The following is a 27,739-nucleotide window of genomic DNA, read 5'->3' as shown; positions in this document are numbered from 1 at the left end:
GGGTGGGGGTGGGGTGGGGAACCACACCATTGTGGAAGCCAAAACATCAAGCAGTTGTTATACTGTTTAAATAAATGAATAAATAAATCCTATTCCTTTTTTAAAAAGAAACTAGGTACAAAGCAGAGCCTCTCCAGAAAGCCACACATCAGCAGGTTGGAGATGAATGATCACGACACTGGCCCAGGAGCAGAGTCCCCGGGGTGAGGCCTCAGGAGGGTAGAGTTTTCCGGCCCGTGTCCACTGGGGTCAGAAGGCTGCCTGCAGTCCCATCCTGAGGGAATGCTATTTGGAAACCATGAGACACCAAATACCTTGCGGTTTGGCTAATTGTATGCCTGTCAGGAAAGCCCTATGCCCCGCCTCCCGGCTGCATCCCACACACAACCAGGAAAGACGCTTGGGCTGACTCCGACCTGGGCCTCTGATCCGAGGTCAAGGACAGGGTAAGGGACAGGCCTGGGGATGCGGGTGGACACGGCAGCTCCTCCGGAGCCAGTGGACGTTGGCCCTCTGTATTCCTGAGACTCTCAATTCACATGTATTTTAAATACGCCCATTTCCTAGATGCTGACCAAGGGTGCAGGAGTTAAAAAGCAACACCCTCAGTTATTCACATAGGCTCCGACATCTTCAGGGCCTTCTGTCCAGGGGAGCCTTAGTAATTCTTAAAGTTCTATCTACGTTTGCCAGAAAGGTCTGTTCGATTCCATTCTAGAAGACTCCGCCATCAATGTGCTTAAGTTATCACTCTCCACCTTTCCTTCTGGGGTTTTCCGCGTGCCCCGAGAACCACCGTCACTGACCTGGTTCCGTCCTGGGCACTGCAGTTGACGTCTGCACCGTATTCGAGCAGGTGCCGCACGATGTTGAGCCAGCCCCTCGCACAAGCCTCATGCAGGGCACAGTAACCGGCATTGTCTCGATGGTTCACATCACAAATCTTGTTCTCCAGGCAGTACAAGACCACCTCCTGTAGTGGGGGAATGCCATCAGACCACTGCACCAGGAACCCTGCAAGGATGACCTCGCCATAGCCTGGCAGTGCCTGCTCTCAGAGGGCGTGCACCCCCGGGGCCCAGAGCCCACGAGCAGCGTGGGCCGGCGGTGGGGGGGGGGGGCTGGCGTGCCGGTGAGGTGGCAAGAGCACGTGTGATGGAGCCAATGGGTCCATTCAGTAGGTGGTAGTGGAGAGAAACACAAATCCAGATAAAAGCGTGGATGACCGATGCACGGAGATTAAATCAGCCGGAGAACGTTCCTTCACGTAGAGAGGGGAGGGATGGCGGGTTAGGTTAGCCAGGTCCTCCCACCCTCCTGCTTACAGGGTAAGTAGTGTACAAGAGAGGCACTCTCTTTGCACCACATCGAACATCGAGAAAGGACACCAAGTGCTTCACATAACCTCACCCTCTGTTTGACCTCGCGCCACCCCACTGGGAACAGAATCAATATATAATATTTTCATAGTTACTTAAGTTAATGACAGGGATCCGAAAAACCGCACGCTGCAACCTACACATCTCGAGAACTAAATAAAACAAGTTCACCCTTCCCTCCACCGTCTCAGAAGGTATTCTGTGTCAACGGTTGGCATTAGAATCATTGTTATTAATCTGACTTCTTTGGTGTGTTAAAATATTAATATGAACCGCTCCCAGTAAGCAGAGCAGTAATTTATTCAATGTTTTATTACCTTGATTAAGAAAGTTTTCAAACACATAGAACAGCGTTTGCCACCAGAAAACACACGACACTGTTTTCCCACCAGTCATGCCCAGCAGAGAGCTGTCAGGTTCCCAGGGCTGGGGGTAGGCGGGGCTGGCCTACACGCGGTCTCCTTGCAGAGGGGGAGGTGGACGGGGCCTACACAGGCCTCCTTGTGACAACTTTGAAATAACTCATCTGTTAAACCCCAAACAGGGGTCGTTCCAGCCACCCGCAGATGTAAGGTGGGCTCTGCAAACCTCCTGGGCCCTTCCTGGGACCCATCAATCAAAAGTGGACCTGTTAGTTGGGAGTTAACTAGAATGTTCCATATGCTCGCCCTGTGAACCCAATGTTGCATGCTGGTAAACCCGGCCACTGGTGTCCTGTTGCTTCAGGTCACCGTGGCAGCTCCCCTCCAAAACAGGAGGGGGAAGGAAGAAGGCATGCCCACAGATGCGTTTCTTCCTTTGGAGCCCAACCTGCCAGAAAGCCCACAATCCTCTGGGCTCCCAGGCCACCTGCCCCGAGCCCTGGTATCCAGGATACCACATGAAGCTGCTGCTCTTTTAGCAGGCCCTCACTAGCCAGACTCGAGTGGACGGCTGCAAGCTAATGAGTTGTGTGCCCCAGCCAGGGAGAGGCCTCGTCACGTGGCTCTGGGATCAGGTCTGAGCGCCACCGACTGCTGTGTGCAGATCAATTTACCCGGGTCCCGGCGGCCTGCCTGGGGTCCTACCAACCCAGGGTTTATTTGCTCTGACAATTATGGCCTTCACCTGGAAACCTCCGTCGCTACCGGGCTGCTTTGAGGGTACCTCGAAATGAAAGGACAGCCAAACTGGTGGGTGAGTCGACTCTCCTCTCCTGGAGGCCGGCAAGAAAGGCAGCAGGCCCCGGCCACCCACGGGACCGCCCTAACTGCACTGTGCTGTTCATAGCACTTCTGTTTCCCCAAATGAGGATGTCACCTGTTATCCCACAGTAACCTGTGGCACGGCAGGAAGGGAAGGTGGTACTGTTCTCATTCCACGCTTGGGGACACCGAGGTCCAGAGAGGTTAAGCCCCAAGTTCAATAAACATCGAGTCCTAGACCTACAGCTCAAGTCTTCCGGCAGCTGGTCCGCAGGGAAGATTCAGAAGGCCCAAGAGGGCCCCTGTGAGAGGGACCAATCCAGCTGTGATGAGCATCCCGCGAGGCCCAGGCTGTTAGGGTCAAGCGGGCTGGCCACGTACACCCTCCTCACTGAGGGCGGGGGGCGGGGGGGGGGGGGGAGGGGCAGTGCCCTCTAGACCGGCCACTGCTGTCAGCCTCAGAGACAGTGGTGAAGAGGCTGGGCACATCTGTCTACCCAACACAGTTCGCGGCTTCTTCTCCACACACTAGAAACGGCAGTGTTTGAAGGGCAGCCCACCCATTTCCAAACAAAATTAAACTGTTTTCGTTGGACAATTCTCTGTTAAGCGGCTATAAGCCGAATGCCATTAACCGCAAAATGTAACCATAAAGGCCATAAACCCGACATTGTTAATTAATTAAATGCCTCATTAACTTTTTTAAAAACATGATTTATTCAATTCATAGAAAATTTAACCATCACCACTAAGCGCACAAGCATGTGGTTGCACACTGGCATTTTAGCCTAAGAAACAGAAGCCTTTTTATCGGGAGGGAAAGCTTCGAGTGTCTCCAGCCACGCAGGTGGTCTATTTAACACAGAGGGTGTTTCTGAACCTTAAGGACCAGATAACCACAACACAAAGCTCGGACAGCCTTTTTATGGACACACAGTATCTCTAGCTAAGCAGAAAATCACAGTGGTAAAGACTAACTTCTGGAAGACCCTCCCATATCAGTTCTTTCGTAAAACATGCCTTTCCGGGGTTAAACAAACTGTCCTTCAACTTTCAAAGATTTAGACTGCCGAATCTAACTGGCCATCATCCCAACAATTTAAAATTCTGCCCAAGGAAATTCTAGAAAATTGGGAGTTAAAAGTCACTAGTTAAATGTTCGGCATCAAAACTGGCAATTATGCAACTTACATACTGAACTTCAGGCGTGAAGGGAACCCCCCCCCGCCAAGCTGTCCTGACATAAACATTTCCAAGGGCTTCAGGTGCCATCAAAGGCCCGGTACGTAGCTTAAAAATTCACGGATCGAGTAAGTGCTCCTTGGCCCAGGCCTCAGACCCACCGGGTTCTACAAATCCACAAAAACCAAAATGGAAACTTCCTTAAAGGACCAACAAGGGTCTCCTGAGGTCTCCGGTCCCAAATGGATCAATTGTTGGAAATGCCAAGATCAGAGGCCAAGCGGGGAGCCCCACCCTCCTGCTCTCCTGCCTCTCCTCCAGTGTTTGGCGGGAGCCCAGGCCCCTCTTCTCAACCACGACCAATCACGAGCGGAGGAGCGATCGCCAGGCACGCAGGGTCTAGCTCAGCGGCGGGTACAGTATCCGCCCCGTCATCCTAGGTGCTGCAGCTCTCAGCTCACGGGAGGCCAACTGGCTGCCACGTGGATTTCACCTCCCCTAACTAAAAATCATTCGAGAGAGTTCTCTCCAGGCAATCCAGAGATCTCCAGAAGAGGCACGTTGGTACAAGCAATAGCACATTTAACCGACCACCAAAACTACCCCCAAACTAAGAAATCGCTACTGCTCCGAACTTCCTATCCAATCATGCCCAGGGAGGGAGATATTGGTGGGGGGGGGGGTGCTGGCTTGGGGGTCAAGGCGGTCACACCAGGAATGGCTCCCCCACACAGCTGGCCAGGCTGTGGGGGCCAGGACTCCGGGCCAATCACCTCCACACTCAGCCTGCTGAGCCCCCTTTCATTTCCACCATTCAACTCCCAGAGAGATGATGCCAGCATAAAAAATGCCTTTGCCCCGTGGGCTATTACCTCACAATTTCATCTGACAAGTGTGGTGGGGGAGCGGCGCAGGGCAGAGGGGGTAATCTATCTCTCAGAGGGCAACTCCAGTGTGAGCCGGTCTGGGAGAGAAGCAGGGTGGGGGAGGGGGCGGTGAGTCTTTAGGCACAGCAGGAGGCCCTCCTCCCCCGCTCCTCCGCAGCCCTCAGGCTCCCCCCCCCCCCCCCCCCCCGCCCCATCATGGCCCAGCCCTCTCAGAAAAAAAGACTCTTCGGGTCTGCCCCCCCAACCTCTACCCAGACATCTCCTGCCCGCTCCCAACAGGGGCACCGCTTTGCCCGAGAAACAGCACAAGCAACCCAAAATAGAGCTAATAACTTCTCTCCCCCTTGCTAATCAGAATCCAAAAGGGCTCATTAAAATTCCCCCAGTCGCCAAGCCCTGGGTTATGTCAGATTTTATATCAGAGATAAGTGAGCGAGACTGGAGGATGCCGAAGCGGCCTACCTGCCTGAACACGAAGTGAACATCAGAGAGGCCTTTCTTTTCACATGGCGATTGAACAAGCCAGCAAAGAGCCGGGAGCGAGCGGGGGGCGCGAGTGGGGCGAACACAAACATCCTGCTGGAACACCCGGCCCGGCCCCGGATGAGGAGGGGGGCTGCGCTCCGAGTCCCTGCCCGGACCCCCGCCGGATGGGACGCCTCCACTCCCGCCAGCCCCGAGGAGCCAGGCCCCCCCAAGGCCCCTCACCTCATAGCCGAGCCTGGCGGCCCGCTGCAGGAGGGTCTCGCCCGCGTTCTTATTGACGATGAGTCTCCGAGCTTCTGGAGGCATTGGGCGCGACTGGGTGGTCTCTGGAGGGGAGCTTGAGCGTGGCAGCTGTGAGGACTGGGAAGCCGGCAGCAACTGTTGCAAACGGTCGAAGGGCTTCTGGTCCTGCTTGGCTGGTGACAGATCGTAGTCGGAACTGGGCTCGGGCCGCTTCCGGAACCTCCGGACGGTCACCTATCACAAAACCGGGCGGCGTGCACGGTTAAGCTCGGCTTCCCACACCGGCTTCTCTGGCCCTCCTCCCCGAGTGACAGCCCTGAGCGGAGGAAGGAACTTTTCCCTTTGCTTTTGTTTTGGGGGAGAAGAGGGGGGTGGGGCGAAGGGGGCCTGGGCGGGGGGGGGGGGGGAAAGGGGGTTCATTCTTACTAGTTTGAAACTTCCACCCCCACCCGGGGGATGGGGGGGGCGAGAGTGACATCTGGGGGAGGAACGTGGGTAAAGGGAAGCTCTGTCCCCAGCAGCGAAGAGGCTGCAGGCAGACGGGGTGTGCTGTCCCACAGGCCCAGCAGGGAGCAGGGGGGCAAAAGGTACCTTGCCGTCTGTGTTCTCCACATAGTAGTCTCCCGTCAACGACAAGCCCTGCCTGGGCTCCTGAGGGATCAGATGCTTGGTTTTGCACAGTCTCTTCCCGGATGGTTTCTCGCTGCTGTCGGTGTATTTCTGCAGCAGGGAGGCCGCCTGGCAATCCTCTTCTTCGTCTGTGCACAGCACATCTGTCTTCTGGCTTTCTTTAATTTTCTGCTGTTTGGCAGGCGGCCTCGAGGCTGGCGTGCAGCTTGGCTGAGTCTGCTTTTTGCCGCTTGCATTGGTGGATGAAAGGCTCTTCATGGGCGGAGAGCCGGAGAACACAGGCAAGCCTAAATCCGGAGGGGGTGGCGGGCGGGAAGGAGGGAGGGCGAGAAGAAGCGGGCGTTACACAGTTGTAGCCGGTGCGGAAAGAAAAGCCCATTGTTAGCACTGATCACTGGAGCGGCTTCAGTTTTTAAAGATATACCAATTATGTTTCCAAAGCATTAATATTTTAATTATCCCACATTCAAACCGGCAAATAGGTTAACCCACAAAACGCCAAACGGCCCCCAAGTTTCCTCAAAGGACCGGGACAGGAGGGCAGGAGTCAGCCCTTCCACATCCCCCACCCCCATCCACGGGGTGGGGGTGGGCGGTGGGGCGGGCGTGGGGACTGGGTGCTCAGGACCCGAGCGAGCAGACACAGGCTCAGGCTGGACCCAGGGCGCTGGCCAGCCCCGCGGGGTCGCCCGGGCGTCCCCTTCCTGCCCAGCCCGGGGGCCCCCAGGGTGAGCCGGAGCCAGGAAGACAAGCTCCCTGCTGAGCCCCCTCACTGTACATTCCCCAGGGAAGGGCGGAGGCTGGAAGGACCTCAAAGGAAAGCACCCCCTGCCTGCCACATCCTGGTCCGTCCATTTGTCTGGCGCTCCGCTCCTCCCGGGGCCCTTCCCCACGGAAGGTGGGTGACCCGCCCTCCAGGAGTGGGGCAGCCTCTGCATACCTTGTTCATTGTCACTGGATTTGAGGGACTCCTCCGACCAGCTTCGGTTGCCTTTGGCCTCAGCCCTTTTCCTGCCAGGTTTCTCTTCGGGGCTGTTAGTGCCCTGGGCGGTGACCTCAGGCTGAACTGCCTGGGTCACTTCCTTCCTGCCCTGGCGGCCAGCTTTGCTCTCTGCGGCCGACACCTGCTGTTCCCAGCGTTCTCTAAGGTGCAGCAAGTGGCGTTGCTTTTTAGGATGGAGCCCTGTTAATTCAATGCACACCTTCAGGTTGGTCAGCTCACTATAATGTGGGTCTTCTAAGTGGTTAGAGGAACTGTTTGTCATTTCCCTCTCAGGCCAGTCATCTAATGGAGAAATAACTACACATTAATCAAAAAGCCCCCTGGGGGGGGGGGGGAACAAATTGTCTTACGCATCGCTAATAGGGGTGGGGGAGGGGAGGGGGAGTGAGTGGTCCCTGCCTCTGCTTGAGCCGGTCACCAAGTCTCTCGGGAGGGGACTTATTCATCTTTGGCCATCTTTGGGCTTGAGCTCCTGCATCTGGCTTTGGGGACAGGGGAGGCGTGAGCGGCTTCTCTGGGGCTCCAGGGCTGGAACGGGGGACCTCCCCTGCTCGGCACGAGGGACTCCCCCTGGGCGTCCCCGCGGCTAGGGTGGGCAGCACAGCTCGGGTCTGGCCACCTCCGGCCGCATGCGCAGGCCGCCGAAGCCGACCGAGCTCACCTTTGGAGACCCGTCTCCGCTTGACCTTCAGCAGAGGGTCCTCCGGCAGCTCTTCCACAGTGGTCTCAGTGTGGTTGCTGTCACCTGAGACTTTGCGCTTTCTGTCCAGCCGGAGGGGGGAGCTGTGCGGCATGTCCACGGCCGCCTGGTCAGCGGGTGGCTCGCTCACGGGCTGCCTGTCCACGAAGTATTTCTCCACAGGAAGATCTTTGTCCTCTGGAGCTTCAAAAGGGTCGTGTTTGTTGCCAGCACTGTATTCGCCTGGGGGGGCGGGGGGGGGAGGGAGACAGTAGTACAAGGAATGAAGGCCCAAAGGTCACTGTGAGAAGAAGGCAGGACCTCTGTGCCCACGGTAATCTGCCACAAACAGACCCTTCTCCGGAAGACCGGGGGCCTCACACGCTGGAAGCACAAGGCCCACCGAGACAGAAGGTCCCAGAGGAAGGGCAGCTGAAGAGCATCAGCAAGTACAGCAGAAAGTGGAGACATCTACGACACTCAACTTTCTCCCTCTACCTTTTTGTAGTTGGGGCGCGAGGAGAAATCGGACCATGAGGCATCGCCACCACTTCGATGACGCTTAGGTCCCTTCCGGGGCCCTTTCCCACAGGGGGCGGGTGACCCCGTGGCAAGAGCCAACTAAGCCAGGGCTGACCAAGAAATTGCTCGGGAAACATTTGCTGAGGGCGTTACTTCGAAATAAAAGGAAGGCTATGTAAGGAGGAGCCCGGGGAAGCCAAAGGAGAGGCTTCCTGGTGTGCACACGAGGGTCAAGGGCAATTTTGAAGAACTCAACCTGATTACCACGCGTCCCCCTGTTTCTCACATCCGGGGAGGGGGGACAAAAGCACACATTAGCCCCCCAACACCTCGGCGACACCGTGCACACGCATGGGGACGCCAGTTATCCCACCCGGCACTCCTTTCATGCCTTCCTTCACACGCAAGCATCCCCAGGACATTCCACAACACCAGGCTCCGTCCCCTACAGTGCCAGGTGTATCTTGTGCTAGGCGGGCCCTTGTGGAGCTGCCAGCTCCAGGGCTCCCTAAGCCACGTGGGCTCTTCCCGCTCTATCTAGCATCGACTCGGGACCTTTCCTTAAATCGCCTCAGCTTGACATCACGCGCTGCTGTTTTTCTAGCCTAAGAAATGGCCCAGCGACAGTTCGGGTCACCTTTCTTCTAATACACAAGTAACTCCACAGGCATCCCTGTGACGGTAAGGAGCGGGAGCCAGGTATTTGGATAACTCTGAGCAGAACTGTGCGAGTCCATCTCTAGACGGAGTCAGAAACACACTCTTCATATGCCAAGCCCATTCCTCCTCCGTTCCCCCCCCCCACCACCACCCTCCCGGCCAGTTCAAATTATCACTCCCGCTCCTGACCGGCATAGCTGGTTCCCTGACCGGCTTTTTCTTGGCGGGGGCATCACCACCATTTAGTGGTGGTCAGGTGTGTGTGTGTGTGTGTGTGTGTGTGTGTGTGTGTGTGTGTCGGGGCGGGGGGGGGATTTCTCCCTGGCCTTGGCTAGCCTGTGCTCTCAAGGGTAGAAGGACCCAACCATGTGGGTCTTCTGTCACAGCTGCGTCCCGACACAAAGCTCAGGGGCAGCTGGGATGCCCGCCGGCCCGCGGTGGGCCAGGGCAGGCGAAGGGGACAGGCCGTGACTGCCCTGTGACCCTCTTAACTGCTCTGGCAGTAACCGCGCTCCTTTACAGTTCGGCCCCCTTCAGCTGTAAAGCGGGACGATTACTGCAAGCTGCCTCCCGGGGGTGGCCCTCATAAACACAAGCCGAGCCCAGCGAAGTTGGAAAGGCTGGGGAAATCACTTCAACGGACGCACAGACGGCAAGGCTGTCAGACTAGCTTGAACGTTAGCCCCATTGCATGCAATTTTAAGATGTGAGCCCTCCTGGTTAACACCATTTGGCGTCTCTGGTCGGCCTTCCCAGAAAGCCCCGTGGGAGGCACTGGGGATCAGTGTACAAATATTAAGAACCACCATGTGCAATTTTAAAGTTAAGGCAGTGTACGCGTCGTACCCTCCCCCCCCTCAGGTAGGAAAGAGGATTCAAAGCAGGTAATTTGAAAGCAGGGGTAACTGGGAGGTGATGGATGCCTTCTAGGGTCACAACCAGGCAGCAGCTTAGCCGGCGTGGGGCCCTGGCCATCTCTGCCCACACCCGAGATGTGCCCTGATCCATTTACGCCTCTCTCCACCCCAAGATTCCACTTCCACATTTTACACTTAACTGTGCCTGGGTGGCTCAGTCGTTAACCGTCTGCCATCGGCTCAGGTCATGATCCCGGGGTCCTGGGATCGAGCCGGGCATCGGGCTCCCTGCTCGGCGGGGAGCCTGCTTCTCCCTCTCCCACTCCCCCTGCTTGGGTTCCCGCTCTTGCTGTCTCTCTCTGTCAAATAAGTAAATAAAATCTTAACGAAATAAAAAATAAAAAATAAAATAAAGAGGCACGTCTTGCTCCGGGAGAAGGCTTTCCGTTTGTCTTCACCCTGGCTTGCAAACTTCAGACCGCACGCGGTTCATTTCGACCCCGCCTGCCCGGCCTTTCGCTGCGTCCCCTCACTGCACCACAGCGCCCCAACAAGAAGACAAGAGCCCTTCCCTTCGGTCTCCTCATCCGGTAAAAGCTGCCTGAGGGTAGAGGGATACCCCCTCCTCACCCACCAAGACAGGGAGCAGAGAGCCACACAGACGGCCCGCCGGTCCCGCTCAGCAGGGGAGGGCGCTCCTGTGCCGGACCTTCCAAATAGTCCCCCTCCTGCCGCGTCCCCAGGGACCCCACGATGTGATGTCTGTGGCTCAGTACCAGGAACCCTTCCGCTGCTGAAGTCACGGGTCAATGAAATCGCCTGCCCCCACAACATAGTTGAGCTGCTTTTTTCCCTGTTTTGCAAGAGGATCTTTCCCCACACTAGGTGCCTCCCCAACCTTTCCACAACTCCCGAGCCTCTCAGGGCAAAGATCCCCCAATTCGACTCAGTGAAGGCCTGCCCCAGTCAGAATCTTGAAGAGCACCCACCCTGACTGCCTAAGAGACACACGGCCACTGGCTAAGGGGGAAAGAGACTCCGTGTCACACACCTGACCCAGAGCTCAGTGGTGAAGCTATTCTAGCCACAGCTCACGGGGTTACCCTTGAAAGCAAAGGAGACAGAGAGCTAGATACACAGGGGTCCTAACCACCGGGTCCGCCATGGCGGTTACTTTCAGCCCTTCTACAAAGTGGGAAGGCATGTACTCTTGGTCACTTGATCTAAGCAGATGTGAATGTGGCGGTGTTGTTCGGGGCTTAACACTTGCTCCCTGCAGCGCGGTGCCGTGACTCGCAGTGCCTACATCCCACAATGTATCATGGTCGTGCCATAGTGCCACCTCACAGAAACATCGCCATGGCAACATTTATGCCTCACTAGGGCAGCAAAGCACCTTCCCCGCTGCCGGGGGCCAGCACCCCCCTGCCCCCTGTGAGCCCTAAACAAGGCGGGAGGGTTCCCCATGATGGAAATTCCCTCCTCTGCACGTAACTATAGCGCCTCTAGCAAAGGCTAACCTTGTGGAAACCCATGCCCTCTACAAAAGGGACACAGGGGACCCTCTGGTTCCAAACTCAACGTAGTTTACAAACATGCAGCTGCTCGGCCAGAGAGAAGTTTCCTGAAGTCCTTTGACTGAGGTTTCTTCCAGATCCTGCCCAGGCACTGCCACGGAGCAGGTTCTGGGTCTGCCCCAGCCAAGTGGCTGCCAAGGGAGACCATCACTCCCGGTTCACGGGGGAAGGGACCGATGTCTCCTTGCCCCTCCCCACCTTCGAAATGCCACTGATGGTTCCTCTCTTGATAAACTTCCAAGTCCGCGAAGGCTCCCAAGGCATTCGCTGGAATTCTAAAATAAAAACTGAATCCGGCCACCCCGACTACCATGAAGAGCAGATGAAAACCCTGACCATTGTGCTTTCGACCTCATTCGCTCTTCTTAGGCCAGCCCCTCCCAATAAGGAGCACCCAGGTCTGGGCAGCCCGAGGCCATGCAGGAAGCACCCACCATCTTAGGAAGCTCCCGGAGTCTGCGGGAAGGGAGGGCTGCCTTGGAAGAGGGAAGGCATCTGGAAGGCATCTTGTACCCTCTTCACAGCCCCTGCCTCTACCCCCACCTCCACCCCAGCTCCCCCGTGCTCACAGCTTGGCTCTCGGCCACATGGACCCCTGTGAGGAGAGGGGACCCGAGCCCATGTGCGCTCAAGACACGAGGGCCAGAAGGACAAGACAACCCATTAATGTGCAGCCGAATGGATCCAGCACCTGCTGTCCCCTAGATGAGGAGGTGACAGCCAGGACAACGGTCCCTCTAGGTTACCCCTCTTGACCAACCACAAACCACAAGTCCCCAGAAGACTGCAGATGGTGACCCACCTCCTTCGTTGCCCCCGCCTTCAAAAGTGAGCCTCCACCCCCACCTTCCCCAATCCTTCTCCTGCCCTTGGTGATGACCTATGCCTTGCTGGGCCGTGTCCTGGGCGCTCCAGGAAAAGAGCCCCTTGGTCTGAGCCTGGAGGGACTCAGGGGAGGGGAGAAGGGAGGCCTTTCTGAGTCATCTGGGCTCTGCTCTCCATTGACCAGACTGAGTACTCGTCTCTAGGTTCAGCAGGAAAGATGGGGAGAACACAAGCTTCCCTGGGAAAAAGGCCAGGCTGAGTGAGATGGACGAACAGCAGCTACATTGGGTCTGGCCATGTTAGTGGAAACCCAGACAAAGGGCAAGAAGACTCAAGGCCGGCTAACTTCATGCTCCCTTCCCTCCAGCCTACCTTACCCATTCCCTCTCCTCGGAGAGGCATCTACCCGTTAACTTGGCTTTGCCCACGTCTACCAGGTCTCCCTCAGAGGCTTCCCCAAGAGCTGGCATTATGGGCAAGTCAGAAAAAGGGGGCTGCCCACAGCGAGCGTGAGCAAGGAAGAAGGCGTTCGTTGCTGCTTTACGCAAGAGCGGCTTGGACCCTCCATGTCCCCCTATCAATCCCCCTGAGGTGAAAGACTAAGGAAATCTTTACTCCAGGTGCATCAGAGTCCCCGCCACTGACTAGCAACAAAAACTCCCTTCTTTCAAGACCAAAGTAAAACAAACTGGTCCTGGCGTGGCTTACCCAGAAACCTGGCCACAGGCCCTTGTCTGACCCCAAGGCTGACTGGGGCGGGGGACATGGAGGGAGGAGCGGTCTGTGTCCTAGGCAGCGAGAAGCACCCTCTCCGGGACCACAAATTCTCCCAAACTCCATCAAGCGCCAATGAACACCAAACCCATGACGTCCAATAGCACAGAGCTCACAAATGCACCTCCCATCCCTGCCTGTCCTTGTGTCAGGAGGATTCTGCACCCACTGTCTCCTTGACATCCAGCCAGACGCCCAAATTCACCATCACCAGTGAGGTTTCCAAGGTCTAGAGTGGCTTCGGGCCCCCGAACGTGCACATTTACGAAATGCATAAAAAGACCTTCTCCGCTTGCTACCCACACACCGTTATCGACCAAGATGTCTCGCGAGCGAATCCCACAGTCCACACCACAGTGGGGGACCAGCTGCTGGGCCCGGAGAGTGACCTGAGAAAAGCACTAGCTTTCTCTCCATTTTGCCTCCCCAACAGAATACAAACCCCCGTCTGGTGCGAAGAACCCCCTCTCGTTTATACCATGCCCCTGGATGGTGCTGTCAACATCTAACCACGACCAACAAACCCGCCACCGAAAATAATGTTCTCATCTCTAGGGTGCCGTCATCAGCCTCCGTGCCATTTTAACAAAACCTCTGCCTTTGGAGGGAGAATAGGAGTACTCTCCGTTCCACGGGAGACTGTCACTGTGGTGGGTGGGCAGGTGCCTCTGGCTGGAAGTATCATTCCACTGGTACCAAAAAAGAAGGGCAGGGCAGGGCAGGGCAGGGCACCCTATGTGGACCCGCTACAAAACAGAACACAGTGCACATGGCCACATTTCTGTCTCCTGCTGCCATTCTCCCGCTTAAATCATATCAGACCATTACTAACTACCGGACGGGTGTTCCTCTGGAAAAGGAGAGGTGTCCCAGAAAATCATCTTTCACGGCTGCCTCATCCCTGGATGCCACCACGTTCGAACGGACGCTTGGCCCTCCACCCCTTGGCTGGCGAGAGCGGCCTGCTTCTCTGGGCAGCCCACTGGCTAGGGCCACAGCGGTGAACCGCTTCCCGCCGCCTCCCCGAGCTCTGGGAGCGGCGGCCCCCCTGCCCACCACACATAAGCTGCTTGGGTTTACTTACATCTCTCATTGTCATTCTGGTCGGCAATGGCCTCTTCCAGGACGACCGACTTTGGCTTTTTGTCCTGATTTCCTTTCAACCTGTCCCAGTCGGCGGGGCTGAATTTGCACACCTCGGAGTCTTTGGCTGTTGGGTGGCCACCTTCTCTCTCTTTCATCTCCAGCTCTGAGAAGCGCATCATTGCACGCTAGAAAGAGAACGGAGACGGGAAAAAAAAAAAAACACAACACCTTACCATAAAAGCTATTTCGTTTGCCTTACCTTAAAGGAAAGTAGTTTCAAAGAAAAGTTTGCCCAAAACCAACCACAATATATGATACAACTGAGATATTTTAAAACGTAAGAGATAAAAATATAAGAGTAGCTATACGTAAGTAATCACACAGTCTTTACTCGTGAAGCCATATGTATATAAATATATATGTGCTGTGTATGTATGACCATACATACACCATGGCACAGAGACATTCTCTTTTGAAGGTAAGTAAAAACAAAACAAAAACACAACGCAAAGAAAACAAAACAAAAACACAACAGAAAAGAAAACAAAATGCACAATGAATAAAGACGACCATGGCCCACAAACTTCCCTTCGTATATTTGGAAATGAAATTTAACTCAAAAGGTTTATGTAAGATTCTAGTAATAAAAATTTGAAGAACTGACCTCACAGTAAGCAGCGGGTAGACATAAAATACTGTCCTCTTGTAATCCTTCCATCTATGTAATTAAAATGGGCACTCAATGGATCATTTAGATAACTTCATCCATTTTTATAAGCATAAACCAATTTTTTTCTTAACATTGCAACACAATTTGGCTTTATTTATCTTTTAATTAAAAGTAAAATATCTTAAGGAAATTCCTATACAACATCTATCATTCACTAGCAAGTTAAATACATAACTCTATCCCTTTAAGCGAGCTCTCTCTCTCTCTCTCTCTCTCTCTTCTCTTTTGGTGGAAAAAAAAATTGCACGAATCCCACAGACATGCGGCTGCTACACACCTCCACCAAGTATCACATAAGGCATTCTAAGCGGCACTGCTAGGCATTATTCGTTAACGTACAGTAATGGCAGAGAAATCAAAAGCAACTGATAGGTAAACGTCATGCAGTCTTTAGCTATCGTTCGCCATCATTAATACCTCTCTTAGCAGCGTCTGCGTTGAGTTCTCTTAGTATCTACAGAATAACGGCAAGTATCCAGACACATGAACCTCCTAGGTGCTACCACTCACGTCCCCTTACTGGACACATGTCAATATATTTACGGTGACCATAAGCTTCATTAACCAAATCTGCCCGGCGCCCTGCCCTACCATACTCCCCCAATCCTCTTTCCACATTAACAAAACAGAACTGACAACTGGTAAAGTCACTGAAACTCGGGGGGTGGGGTGGGGCGGGGGGGCGGCTCACCTGCAAGGCGCGCTGCTCCCGGCTGAGCTGGCTGGAATCTGCGTACAGTTCGGTAGTGACACATTTGAATCGGTCACCCACGTAACCAGCGGAATTCGCGATTCTCTTGGCCAGCTTCGATGGCTTCGGTTTGAGAACTTTGCCATCAGTGGATTCCGCCTCATCGGCTCCATCTTTGGTATAGGTGGGGGTGACATCCACACTCGGTGGGGCACTGCCCACACAAAACGGTTTGGGATCCTCTTGGGTTTTACCAAAAGTTACAGCCGGGCCATCGCTCCCCAGAGTTGGTTCCAGGAAGGGAGTCGAGACTGGCAGCCCCAGGTTCTCCTTGTTGGTTCCGGCCGGAACGTTCTCCTTGCTTAAGCTGAAGACCGACTGGCCCGGGGCCTGTTTGAAAGCATAAGCTTCGTGGAAATCACTGATGCGCCCCAACTCCTCTCTCAGGGCGACGAAATCGCGGTGCGGCTGCAGGACTGGGTCAGCCGGGGGCTTTGTGGGCTCGGCGCTCGGGCCCACGCTCTCGGCCGCGAAGCCCGGCTTGGCCGCGTTCGCGTCTGCTTTAGCATCTGGCTCCTCCCGGAGCAGGTCAACATACACAAGCTTGTCGCTCTTGACGACAGTTTTCCCTTGATTCCAGCTGGGGCTGGGCTTTAGGTTCTTGTCGGAGGGGACTTCTGGGTGTAGCTTGGTGCTGCTGGCCTCCAGCATCTCGGAAAACCGGTTCCGGAGGGTTGGGTCCTCGTAGCGTCTCTCGTGGGAGCGGGACCTCCTCTCGGGTTTCTCCTCCTTAGTGATCTCTATGGGCGTGTGAGGTATCAACATGGGATGCACCATGCCCAACCCCAGCGCGTCTTGGTAGGTCACAAACTCCGGCCGGCCCGTGGGCAGCCCGTAGGGCAGTCCGGGCTTTGGGGCAAGGTGCCCAGGGAAGAGACTGCCGTTGGGCAGCAACACGGGGTGAGGGTAGACCGGTCCCTTGCCATGTAAGGAGAGGGGACTTATAGCGATGCCCTCGGGCGCCGGGTAAGGGAGGTAACTCCTGGGGTAGGGAATTGGTGGGGACCTAAACGCCTCGTTTGGAGACAGAAAGATGGAGCTTGGCGGGAGGCCGTTCTCGTTTGCTTTGAAGCTCGGCTCCGGGTTGCTGGCTTTGGCGCCCTTGCTGCTGGTGCTGCCGCCGTGCTTGGCAGGAGTGGCCGGGGGCTGGCCCACGTGCTGAATGACGGATGGCGTGGTGTCCATGGAGCTCCTGCTGGTCTTGCAGCCATCCGCGTTGGCATTGGGGGCCGGCGATGCGGAGGCCGGGCGGCCCGCGCTCGAGCCCGAGCCCGAGACGTTCGTGACCACGGCGTCCGTGCCGCCCATGCGGGGACACGATGAACTCCGCGGCTGCGGGATCGCCCAGTCCAAGGCCTTGTTTTTCAGCGGCAGGCTTTTGCCATTGTTCTCTTCGTTGGGGCTCGGCCCGGGCACCACCCAGGACGAGGGAGCTGTGCTAATGATTTCAGATCTATAGATAGCACAGCCGTTTCCGGGAGGAGATAGTGTTTCTTTCGGAATCTCGCTTCCAGAGAGCACTAGGCCGCTGCCGGCTCTGCTGTGAACCAGGACCGTGGGAGCCATCTTTTTCATGTGGTCGGCTTTGGACGCGTCCACGTCCACCACTTTCGCAGACAAGTCCAGCGGCTTATCGGTGACGTCTTTGGTGACCGTCTGCTTCTCCAACAGAGGAGGGGAGCCCCCGTCTTTTCTGTCTTGGCCCGCCGCCTTCCGGGCGTGCCCGGGAACCGGCGGGGCGCTCTCGGCCCCTTCCGGGCCCTTAGGGTACTTGCCGTTGGAGAGCCTGGCCGAGGGGAACTCACTGCTGACCGTCAGGTATGGCTTCGACAGGGTGACGGAGGGCGAGGTGGAGATCCTGGCGTAGTGCTTGTGAAATTCGGAGTAGGTGTCCGCGGCGGGCTGGGAGGGAAGGTGGACCCGGGGCGAAGGCCGAGGCGATGGGGGCAGCAGGAGAGCCGTGTCGCCGGGCAGGCCACTGGTGACCGCCTTGGCGGAGGGCACCCTCGGCTGTTTACTGTTCTGGATGTGGGGATAGGCGTGGGAGTCGACGGGGTTCCCGGGACTGACACCCATCTTCCAGGGCAGGCTTTTGTCAGCGCAGTGGACCAGAGGTGGGATGGCCGGGGAGGCCGAAGGTGTCGAGAGCCTCATGGGCGAAGCCAGGGAGGACGGGATGTGCGGGCTGACGTAGTGAGGCGGCGGTAGGTAGAGAAAGCGCTCCCCGTTGGTGCACACTGGAGAGTACAGCGGCTGGGCCAAGCTGTAGGACTGCTGAGGTAGCAAGGCCTTGTACATGTTCAGTGAATACTTATTTGGCGAGTCGAGGAAAGGGTAGATGGCTGGCGTGGCGCCCTCCATGTAAGGATTGACCCAGGGCAGCCGCAGATAACTAGCACCATTGATGTTGAGAGGGCTCTGTTTGTCGCCGGCAGGCCTGTCCAAGCCCAGTGTTTCTGCTGTGGGTACAGCACTTTTTTGTATTCCGGATGGTGTTTTGTAGATAGCACTGAAGCCATTTGGGGCTTTTCCAGAGACAGTGGAAGCCTCCACCGTCTCGGGGGTGTTCGGTTTGAACTGCATTTCTGGATTTCTCTCGGACGAGAACCCAAGACCACCTAGGGTGCTCGTGGCAGCCTCCCGACCTTTCTCCGAGCCCAGTCCACACAAGCTAGAATAGACGATGTTGCCGGGGACGCGCAGCCCTTCCCGGATCAGGCCAGTGCGGTCCATGCTCAGCGCGGCCAGGCCATCGATCCGATGGGCCGTAGTGGCATCCACCTTTGCAGAAGAAGAACATGGGTGTTACTCGCGGCGCTTCCTCAAAGTGGCAGGGCCCGTCCCGAGGAGAAACCGCCAACTAGTTCAATGTGACATCAGCCTCAACATCTGAGCAGAAACGGTTAAAAAGAGAGGCTCCACAGGGTCCCCCGTCCCCTGCCCACTTATCCAAAAGCCTTTGCTGTCTGCCTTCTCACCTCGGTTCAACTAGTATCCTGCAAGCCTGTAAAAGGTTGATCCCTTTAGACCTGGGGCCCATACATTAAATTCAGCCATCTATTAACTCTGGAAAATTCACCTTCTCAGCAAAAATTCTCTGCCGCAACAGACAGGACACCAGCTCCCCTGCTCTCAGCACCACGTGGCCTCATGGGGTACCGACCTGAACCTCCCAGGCCCTTTAGGTTGGGGGGTGGGGTGGTGCTCACTGGGTGGGTGGGTTGGTTGGTTTTTCCCAGAGGTAGGGGAGCATGCTTATTTAACATAACAAGAAACAATCTTTGGTAGGACGGCAGGGCAGGAGGACTTTAGTGGTCTCATTTCTATATCAATAAAGAAGGCCATGGGTCAAACTGTGGCTGCGTCTTTTGACTTTCTCTCCCTGCTGTCTGTGTTTCATATTTTACTGGAAAAGGAAACCCTAAAGGTCTACTTGGAGGCTGGAAATTTATCCAGCTCCAGGGAGCACGGAGGTGGCGCGTGGCTTATCAAAGAAAAGGAGGCACCGGTCGCTACGGGACTCGGACATAAATGGCCAACGTGTCAAAAGCAGCGCGGGGGCCAAGCAGAGTTCGGGTGAGGGCCAGGTCCTGCAGAACAAGCATCCCGCTCAGCCCCACCCCCAAAAGCCCCTTTGGTGGCATGCAAATTAATGCACGATGGATTACAGACCACTGATGTTCAGACAGAAGCCATGAGTCTCTTACCACGTTGTGGTTCAAGGGATTTTCTTCCCTCAGTTCCAGTCTGGCCTTTGAAGCGTCACCATCACTTACAGGAATTTTCCTATTTAAAAAGGACACACCAAACTTCGTGAACGCATTCCCCACTTAATCCATCTTTCACAGATCACCCCAGAACAAACCAGTTTCTAATAACTCCCATTTCTCAAACCGCCCTCACCGAACCGTTCCTCCCCAAACGGCCCCGACTGAAAGCTGTCCCCAAGCGGTGCTTCAGCTGGGCTGGGAGAAAACAGAGGAAAGGCAGGGCACCACGGGGACGGGAAATCCCAGATTGGGCCCCAAGCTGGCCGACGCAGGAACGAAGATCCTGCGCCGTTTGTTTTCTCTAGAGAGGCCAAGGAGGCCAACCTGAGCTCTGCCGTCCTAGCAGGCCCTCTGAAAGCTCTATGTGAGGACAGACATCAGGGAGGACGATGGCCAAAGGCCGAAGCGGAGACACAAGGCTGGCGCTTCGGCGCCGGCCGCACCAGTCACTTCCGTGCTCCTCACGAGGGCAGGCTTTCAAAACTTTTCCCCAAACAAAGTTAGGTCCCGTGTTCTACAAAACTGGTTTCCATGGTGATAATGAAGCCATATTTGAGTGCTTTTATCAGAATGACGGGGGACACACACACACACACGATACAAAGGTCCGCTGCTCCCGGCTGCAGAGCGAGCCGCACATCTGTGCCGGGCTGCCGCGGCCGCCCTGGGACTCGTTATCAGACCGCACCGATAGAGAAAGCGCTTGGTGCCAACTTCCAAATCCCCAGGATCAGGTCGCTGACAAGTGGCAGCGGATACCCCGAAGAGCCGCTTCCATCATCTACTGCTCAGCTGCCGCTACCCCACGCTCCAAAATTACTGATTAGGGGGCCCGGCGGGGCTGTCGGGCGACTGAAACCGGGAGCCGATGGCCTCGCCGAAGAGGCCGCAGAGGACAGCGAGAAACCCGGGGCTTAAATGAAGTAAGGGGTGGCCGTCTCCCCATTTATTACTGAGCAAACTATTTGTTTTAAAAGCACATCGAATGCCGATCCACCTGGGCCCACACTCCTGACATTTAGAGTTAAAGCAGCATATAGACTGGGATTAATTCTCCTTCATAAATATGAAATAATAAATTAAGGACGAAAGTGCACCGAAAGGCCGCTTTAGGGGCTAATCTTTTAAAGGGCGGCAATGCTTCGCTGAGCCGGGTTGCCTGTTAAAACTGTAAATCAAGGGCCGCCAGCTAGGCGGGAGATCGTTCTCCCCCACCCCTTTTGGGCCCACTGTGGCTGTGAGAAGGTGAGGGGGGCTTCAGCAGGGGCTCTGCTCAGGAGCATGCGGGGCGGGGGTGGGGAGCGGGGGGGGGCGGCACCCACCCTTCGCTCCCCAGGCCTCAGCCAGACAGGCACATTCACCTGTCTTCGTTGATCCCACACATGCGGACCCTCTCGCTGTTCATCCAGCTGTGAACGTTCCCATACAGGGGGGTTGCTGAAAGCATGTCGTCTTCTTGGATGGCAGCTTTTCTTCAAGCGTCTAGTCTGTTTAAATAAAAAAAAAAAAAAAAATCCCAGGAGGTTGAATAAAGAAGAGCCAAACAGGGAATCAGAGAGGCCCTCTTTCTAGGCAATGCATACAGAATGCAGAGTCCGGAAGGCAGGTTGTGCTCCATGTTCTACAGATGTCCGGGAGTGAGGGAACACACCTGACCTGAAGGGTACAGGGGCGCCCTGCAACTTCCCAGCGGGCAGGGGGAGGGGGAGGTCAAAGGGCCACACGCCACACCATCCGCCGTCCGAGGTAACCGCACACATCATCACCACCACCCCCGGCCACCCCTGCCTGCCCTCTCCTTTCTCAGCCTTTGGGGAACACATGTGGCAGCATACGGTGCTGCAATCTAGGGGAGCCACACGCTGATTCTTTTGGGGTCTAAGAGGACCAGGGCTGGTGGAAGGCACAAGAGTCCGGTGTGGCAACCCAAACTACCAGGTGTCCCCGGGGCTGTGGTGTGCGCTACTTAACAGATGGAGGGTTACAAAGAGTCGGTGGGTTGGTGAGCCACCCCACCCAGCCCGTGATCAGATGAGGCGCCGAACCCCGGGTGGTTTGGTCTGGGAGCTGCAGAGGGAGGCGGTTAAGTAATTCCATGACGCCTGCTCGCTGGGGACAAGAAATCATTAGTGAGTGCAGAAGTCTTAGCAGCCCAGGCTGCTGGGCTCCGAGCCACTGGCACGCTGGGAGCGGGCAAAAGCCACCCATTTTCCACCTACGGGGAGGGGGAGGCTGCCCCGGGCAGAGGAGGGGAGAGCACCTCTCCCCGCCCTTCCTTACCTTCTCTGCCCACCACCCCCACCCACATCACATTCTAGTTTGCTGCATGAGTGAAGGGTCAGGACAAGCTGCATTTTATTAACAGGATTATCACGGCGCGTGATTTATCCTCGTGCAGGATTTTAATTGCTCTTTGGAGGTTGAGCCGTTTCTTTTGACTGCGCTTCAGCCCATATCCTGCTGTTAAATGCTGGGTTAATAAGTAGGGGAGCCTTTAATGCCTGGGACCGATGGCCCTGGGCAATTCCCTGCGCACAAACACGTTGTCATTTCCCTGGGCCAGGCCGGGCTGGGCTGGGCTCTCTTTACACGGGACCCAAGGCAGAGTGCGAAATCAGTGGTGTGCAGATCGTCGGGGGAACTTTTCTTTCTCCTCCCTCACACACCCACCCACACAGTTTCCGAAAGCCCAAATGTTCCCTAAGTCGACACATTTCCTTTGTTAGCAGGGAAAAATATGCAAATGCTTGCTTTTACACTTGAGCACAAGGAGCAGACTGCCAGGTCGGTGGGGTTGGAGGCACCAGGTCCGGGGACTCTTTCTGGGAGTAACTGAGGGTGGGGGTGGGGGAGCACCTGAATCCAAAAGCCAGGCTGGTCTATCCTTCCGCAGTTCTTTGTCCTAACTAGGCCTTTTGTCCACCAGTGTCCCTGTCGGCCCCTATACATAGAACACCGTCTGTTAATCAAGAGCCACACACACAGACACGCGGCGCGGAGTTAGAGCCCAACAATGAAGCTGGAGGAGGAGGAGGAGGCAGAAATCTGCAGTTGCAGCAGGCCTGGTGCGATTCCCAGGGAGCGCCTCCTCCAGGAAGCGCCTCCTTCTCTTTCCAATGGGCTAGCCATGGTGCCCTGCAAAGACCACTTGGGGTCTTGAAGAAGGTTCCATGGGGGCTCATGGGCTTCTCTTCTTCCAAACCTACGAATTGAGTTGGGCGGGGGGGGGGGGGGGGGGGGAGGCCACCACTAGCGCAGGGACAACCACAAGGCACATTCAAGGGACTGTCCCCTCCCTAACCCCTGCCGCCCCTTCTAACAAAGGGAAGACATTCTGGGTGGCCTGATGTGGAAGGTGGGGCAACATTCCTTGGTGCAGGCGACCTGGTCATCAGCTGCGGCAGTGGGACCTGGGACCCACCACACCAGGCCATCCCGCGCTGCACGCCATGAGGAAATGCAGAAATCACACCGGGAGCAAAAAGGGTCAATCAAACCCCTAAGAAAAGGACGTGGGAAGGAAAAGGTGTGTGTGTGTGTGTGTGTGTGTGTGTGTGTGTGCGCGCGCGCCCGCCTCTGAGACTTCAAGCTTCTGCTGTCCCCAAAGTGGCCTCCCCTTCAACAAGCTGCCACCTCCCCACCTCCTTTAGTAGCGGCCTTGTGACAAGGACCTGTGAGCACCTAAGAAACAGGAAGGGTGTGGTCTCCATCATCCTACTTTGCCCCCGCCCAGCCCCCCGCAAAAAGGGCTTTTCTTGAGAAGGGGCAGCCTGGACTCGGAGGAAAGGGGAATGTGATGGAGGGTATCTGGGAGCACTGGGTGCTTTCAAAGCTCTCCCCACCCCACCCCCACCTCTCCAGGGCCCCTCCTGTGGACTTTTCAACATTAATGCCACACACTTAGATGACACCCAGCATCAGAATGAGGTGGCTTGGCATGCGCGGGGGTCAGATGGAGTGTTGGGGAGACGGCAGAGGGAGGAGGCTGTACACGAAAAAACAAGGGAGGAGGTACATTGTTGGATCCTGCTGACTACTCTCTCTCTCTCTCTCTCTCTCTCTCTCACACACACACACACACACACACACACAATCTTTAGCTGCCCCATGAACTTTTTGTGAACTGTTTAAAAGTGGAGGTCTGTTGAACAAACAGCGGCGCCACCGCCAGCCATAATTTCATTGCAACAAGCTAAAGACTTTTAACTCTTCAGGTTCCTGGCCAAAGATGGGAGCTGAGCGGGAAGGGCCAGTGAGCCATGGCCTTGCCTGTCAGGAGGCCCTTCTCCAGGGTGACAGCCTGCTCGGGAGGAGGCCGGATGCCCGGCCAGGAACCCCCAGCAGGAACATCCTGGGCGGTGGCAGAGGCCAGGAGGCCCCGAGGACCTGCCCCTCCCCCCCCCCCCCCCCCCGGGGGGGGGGGCTAAGGGGACACTGGGCTGAGAAACACAAAGAGAACGGGGGGGGGAGATACAGGGGGGTTCATCCCCCTTTATTTTTAAAAGGGGGTTGCAAAAAAGGGGGGTTTTTTTTTTTTTTTTTTTTTTAAACTCTAAGAGAAAGTGCTTCAAAACTGACTTCGCTGACCCTGGGGCCACGGTGGAGAGGACAAATAATGTGATTTAGATGACAAACAGAGCAGGCACTTTGCCACTATGAGAGGCTTGTTTGCCCTTACTTCTCCGCGTGCACCAGCCTCCCCGCCCCGCCCCGCCCTTCCACATGTAGGCTAGAAGTGCCAAGATGTGTGAAGTCACTCAAGAAAAGCACTTTACAAGCACCAACCTGTTTCCATGTGAGCTGCTAAGCTACATCCTGGCTACGGGGTTTTAACCCTTTTTCCAGTAGTGGAGACAAGGGGGCCAAGGAGGCAAGGACAGGGATGGAGAGGGAAGGGGAAGGTGGCTGAGAGAAGAGGTCAGACGGGGAGACTGAGGAGTGTCTGGTTTCTAAAGAACAGACCAGGAATTGGAGCGGATGCCTGCTGGAACACCCAGCTCTGGGGAGAGACCTGGCTTACAAAATGCACCACCACCACCCCGGCCCCCAGAGTGGACTCTGGCTCTCGGACTGGCAGTAACTGAAAGCGTAAGAGAACTTGGGTCTCCCTCAACAGACGTGGGCAGTTATCTGCTCTGGAAGCCAAGGGTTATGCTTAGAGTACTAGGCTTGGCTTGGACACCGGCGAAAGGGCCTGACTGGCAGATAGAGGTCAGAGGGACCAAAATTAGGAGCTGTCATCCCTGAGAAGAGGCACGGCCAAGGGCGCCTGGGTGGCTCAGTTGGTTAAGCGACTGCCTTCGGCTCAGGTCATGATCCCGGAGTCCCGGGATCGAGTCCCACATCGGGCTCCCTGCTCGGTGGGGAGTCTGCTTCTCCCTTTGACCCTCCCCCCTCTCATGCTCTCTCTCTCTCTCTCATTCTCGCTCTCAAATAAGTAAATAAAATCTTAAAAAAAAAGAGGCACGGCCAATCCTCTGACAGGACAGGAGGGGCACACAGGCCCCCGAGCAGCACCGGCCACCACCATTCCACGAGGACACCATTGTGCACTGAGGCAAAGGAGAGAGCTGTTTTGTTTTGTTTTGTTTTTAAAGGCGATCTACCCTGGCCGACAACAAATAGCAGGTTGAAAAGGGAAGCGGCAGTGACTGAGAGGCTGGGATGAGCCAGGGGAGGGGAGGCAGCACCAGACCACACTTGGCACCCCTCCTTTCTCTCCACTGGGCTCCTCCTGGCACCAGGCCACTTTTACTGCCTCTGCCCTTGACGTGGTGCTCAGTTCAAGTCTGCACATCACACTTGTCAAGTTCACCGACAAAGTGGAAAGCACCGCCGTCGAACCATCCCAACTCCCACGCGCCACGCAAGCACGAATGGTGCCCCTTCCTAGGCTCTCTCTGACCTGGCGCCCCTTGTGCCATCAGGCGGTTACCCAGTCAGCGGCCAAGAAGGCCTGGGCAGGTGTGGGGGCGGGGGAAGCTTCTGGCTCAGAAGGCTGAGCTGGCATCGGGGAGACCAGACCGTCTGCATGCAGGGCGTGCTGGGGAAGGGGCCTCCCTCGCCGCAGAGCTGGCGTGAACATGGTCACCACCACAGCCTCCCAGCTCCCACCCTCATCCACAGCGTGTCTCCGGGCAGGTGGCCGAACCTCTTCAACCTTGGTCCCCTCATCTGTAAATATTTGGCACCGTGTTTTCCAGAGGATTAAACTGCACTACGAACTTGAGTTTTGCCTGGCGATAGCTAGTACCTGCCACGCTGAACCCCATTAAACAGCATCTGACTCCACCAAGCATGTTGTGTGACAACCCCAGGTCGCCGCATAGCTTCTGTGTGGCAGTGGGAAGGCTGAGGCAGGGACACGGGGGGGGGACAGGCCAGGGAGGGGTGACCTTCAGCAGAGCTGCGCGGATTTCATCAAAGCCCAAGCCAAGCCGGCGGGAGCCCTTCCCGGGGCTGCCCCAAGAGCAGACTGAGTGGCACAGCAGCACTTCTCTCCGGTATCAAGAAAGGGAGGGGTGAAGAAGTTCCTATTTTAGGATGGGGGGAAGGGGGGATGTGTGGGGGTAGAAGATGGGAGGAAAACGCTCTCCCGGATGTGCACGGTTGGGGGCGGGTCCTCCTGGGCTGCTTTCCCCCGGGGGGTGTAGCTGCAGGACGCACGGCGAGGGGGACCCCAAGACTGCCCCCCCCCCGCGTCCCGACGGGACATGGCCACAGGCTTCCAGGGGTGTGGCTGAGGTTGGTGGCTGGCTCCGTCTACCAGCCCTCCAAGGGTGTTGGCGGCGGGGGGGGGGGGGGGGGGGTTGGGAGGAGTGATCCAGCCTGCCCAGGCGCTGTCTCTTGGCACACTCCAAGCCGGGGCCATTGCCTCCGGAGGCGTCCCCACCCACGCCCCAAGTTTTGCATTAGTAACAGACTGAGCTGCGGGGCAGGAGGGGAGAGGGAGTGAGGAGGATGGGAAACTCGCTAGGCCCTGACCTTTTGAGCAACCAGAACCTTCCCTGCCTCCTCCCAGGGCGCCTGGGTCAGAGCAGAGAGCCACTCGGGTCGGTCGGGGGGTGAACTTGGCCCTCGGCGGCCGCGGTGAGGGCGAGCAGGGGAAGGGCGCCCCCTCCCCCGCCTCAGCCCCGAGCGCGATCGGTCGGCAACAAAGGGATTTTCTCTCCCACCACACACACCCGTGCCGCTCCGGGCTCGCCCGCCCCTCCTCGCGGCTCCCCCACACCGAGGTCCCCGCGCGGGGCCGCGCCACGGCACACGCCCACACCCTCGCGACGCGCCCCCGCCCGGCCTTCCAGGAACTCCGGCTCTCTCCGGGAGGCGGCCCGACCTCCCTCCCTCCGCAATCCCTAGTCTCCCGACCCCAGGTAACCCCTCGGGCCCTGCGGCCCGCGCGCTCCTCTGGGGTTCCCCCCTTCCCGAGCCCCCGCCGCTGAATCTCTGACAAAAAGGAACTTTGGATGCGCACACGCAGACCCCCTCCTGGCCATCATCCTGGGATCCTTTCCGAGGAGACTGGAGTGTTATTCCCCATAGGCGGGCCCCCCCCCCCCCCCCCCCCCCGCAGCAAGCCAAGTGCAGCCAACTGTGAAGTGGGGAAAGATTCAGAGAGGGGAGGCCCCTGCAAGGATGCACCGGGAGAGTGGCTGCCAAACCGGGGGTGGGTCTCTGCCATGCACCACCCCCCCAACCCGGGGTCCTCTGTTGGACCAATATGGGACACTTCCCCTTCTCCCCTGACACCGATGCAAGCCACCGCCTCAGGGTTTTGTTCCTTTCACTTTCTTTCACGGTGGTGCCACACACCACCACGTGGGCGAGAGAGGGCCCATTTGGAAGCTGGTGTCCCTCAACAGGAGGCAGCCCAGGACAGGAAAACCTAGGTGGAATGCAATTAATCACCCTTACTACCCCCCCGCCCCCCAAAAAACCCACACCCCCTTGAGGCTAATCCCGACAGAACTGGGTTGCCACTTGGGAGTCTGCACAGCCTTGGGGACAAATCCAGAATAAACCATCCATATCACAACTCCAGAGGGGGTGTCCATGCACTGCGATCTCCACCAGGATTTTGTAGGAATAAAACGCACTTCATGCCCCCCACCCCACCCCCTGCAATGGAACAAGCTATACCGTAAGGCCATTAACATCAGCTATCGGGAGTACACGGGAGGCACAAAGGAACTTTTTATGCATAAAAGATGCATAACACACGGGGTCCTGTGATCTGCACCCAGGTTCCTTGGCTGATTGTGTGCTGCCTGGGAGTTCTGGGAGAGCTGGGGGTGAGGGTCAGAGGAGGAGAGGGGCTCCCACTTTCTTGACGAGGAACAAAAGAAACCCCGTGTCTGCTACTCAATCTTGGAACTCGGAACACCCCAAACAAAGCTGCAGAACAACTACGGTATAGATGGGGGCCCGTGAATTTTTGTAGCTGTTCAGAGCTTAATTACTCCTCCTTGATCCGTGGGACTAGACACGACACCGCCAAGGTTAAAATGCCCCGAA

At 56.5% G+C, this 27,739-nt stretch overlaps 1 protein-coding gene across 9 annotated transcripts in view; it reads right to left on the bottom strand.

Moving 5' to 3' along the window:
• Nucleotides 1–27,739, bottom strand: part of BCOR (BCL6 corepressor) — a 44,836-nt gene that overhangs the window by 3,854 nt on the left and 13,243 nt on the right. For 4 of the 9 annotated variants that reach the window (XM_025857461.2, XM_025857460.2, XM_025857463.2 and 1 more), the window contains exons 2-11: nt 20,587–20,712; nt 19,163–19,241; nt 15,396–18,236; nt 14,639–14,692; nt 13,973–14,159; nt 7,656–7,916; nt 6,932–7,276; nt 5,953–6,278; nt 5,341–5,595; nt 807–973 (exon numbers count right to left, since the gene is read on the bottom strand). In XM_025857461.2, coding sequence (XP_025713246.2) covers nt 807–973; nt 5,341–5,595; nt 5,953–6,278; nt 6,932–7,276; nt 7,656–7,916; nt 13,973–14,159; nt 14,639–14,692; nt 15,396–18,236; nt 19,163–19,241; nt 20,587–20,672 — 4,601 coding nt within the window. In that variant the 5' untranslated portion in view covers nt 20,673–20,712. Of the gene's footprint in view, nt 1–806; nt 974–5,340; nt 5,596–5,952; nt 6,279–6,931; nt 7,277–7,655; nt 7,917–13,972; nt 14,160–14,638; nt 14,693–15,395; nt 18,237–19,162; nt 19,242–20,547; nt 20,713–27,739 lie in introns of those variants that run through there. The other 5 variants (XM_025857466.2, XM_025857468.2, XM_025857465.2 and 2 more) reach the window with 5 other exon arrangements.

The sequence above is a fragment of the Callorhinus ursinus genome, unplaced genomic scaffold, assembly GCF_003265705.2.
Source record: "Callorhinus ursinus isolate GAN/ISIS: 27379988/994484 unplaced genomic scaffold, GSC_fseal_2.0 scaffold16, whole genome shotgun sequence".
Classification (NCBI taxonomy): domain Eukaryota; kingdom Metazoa; phylum Chordata; class Mammalia; order Carnivora; family Otariidae; genus Callorhinus; species Callorhinus ursinus.
This window is presented reverse-complemented; position numbering and strand designations above follow the sequence as displayed.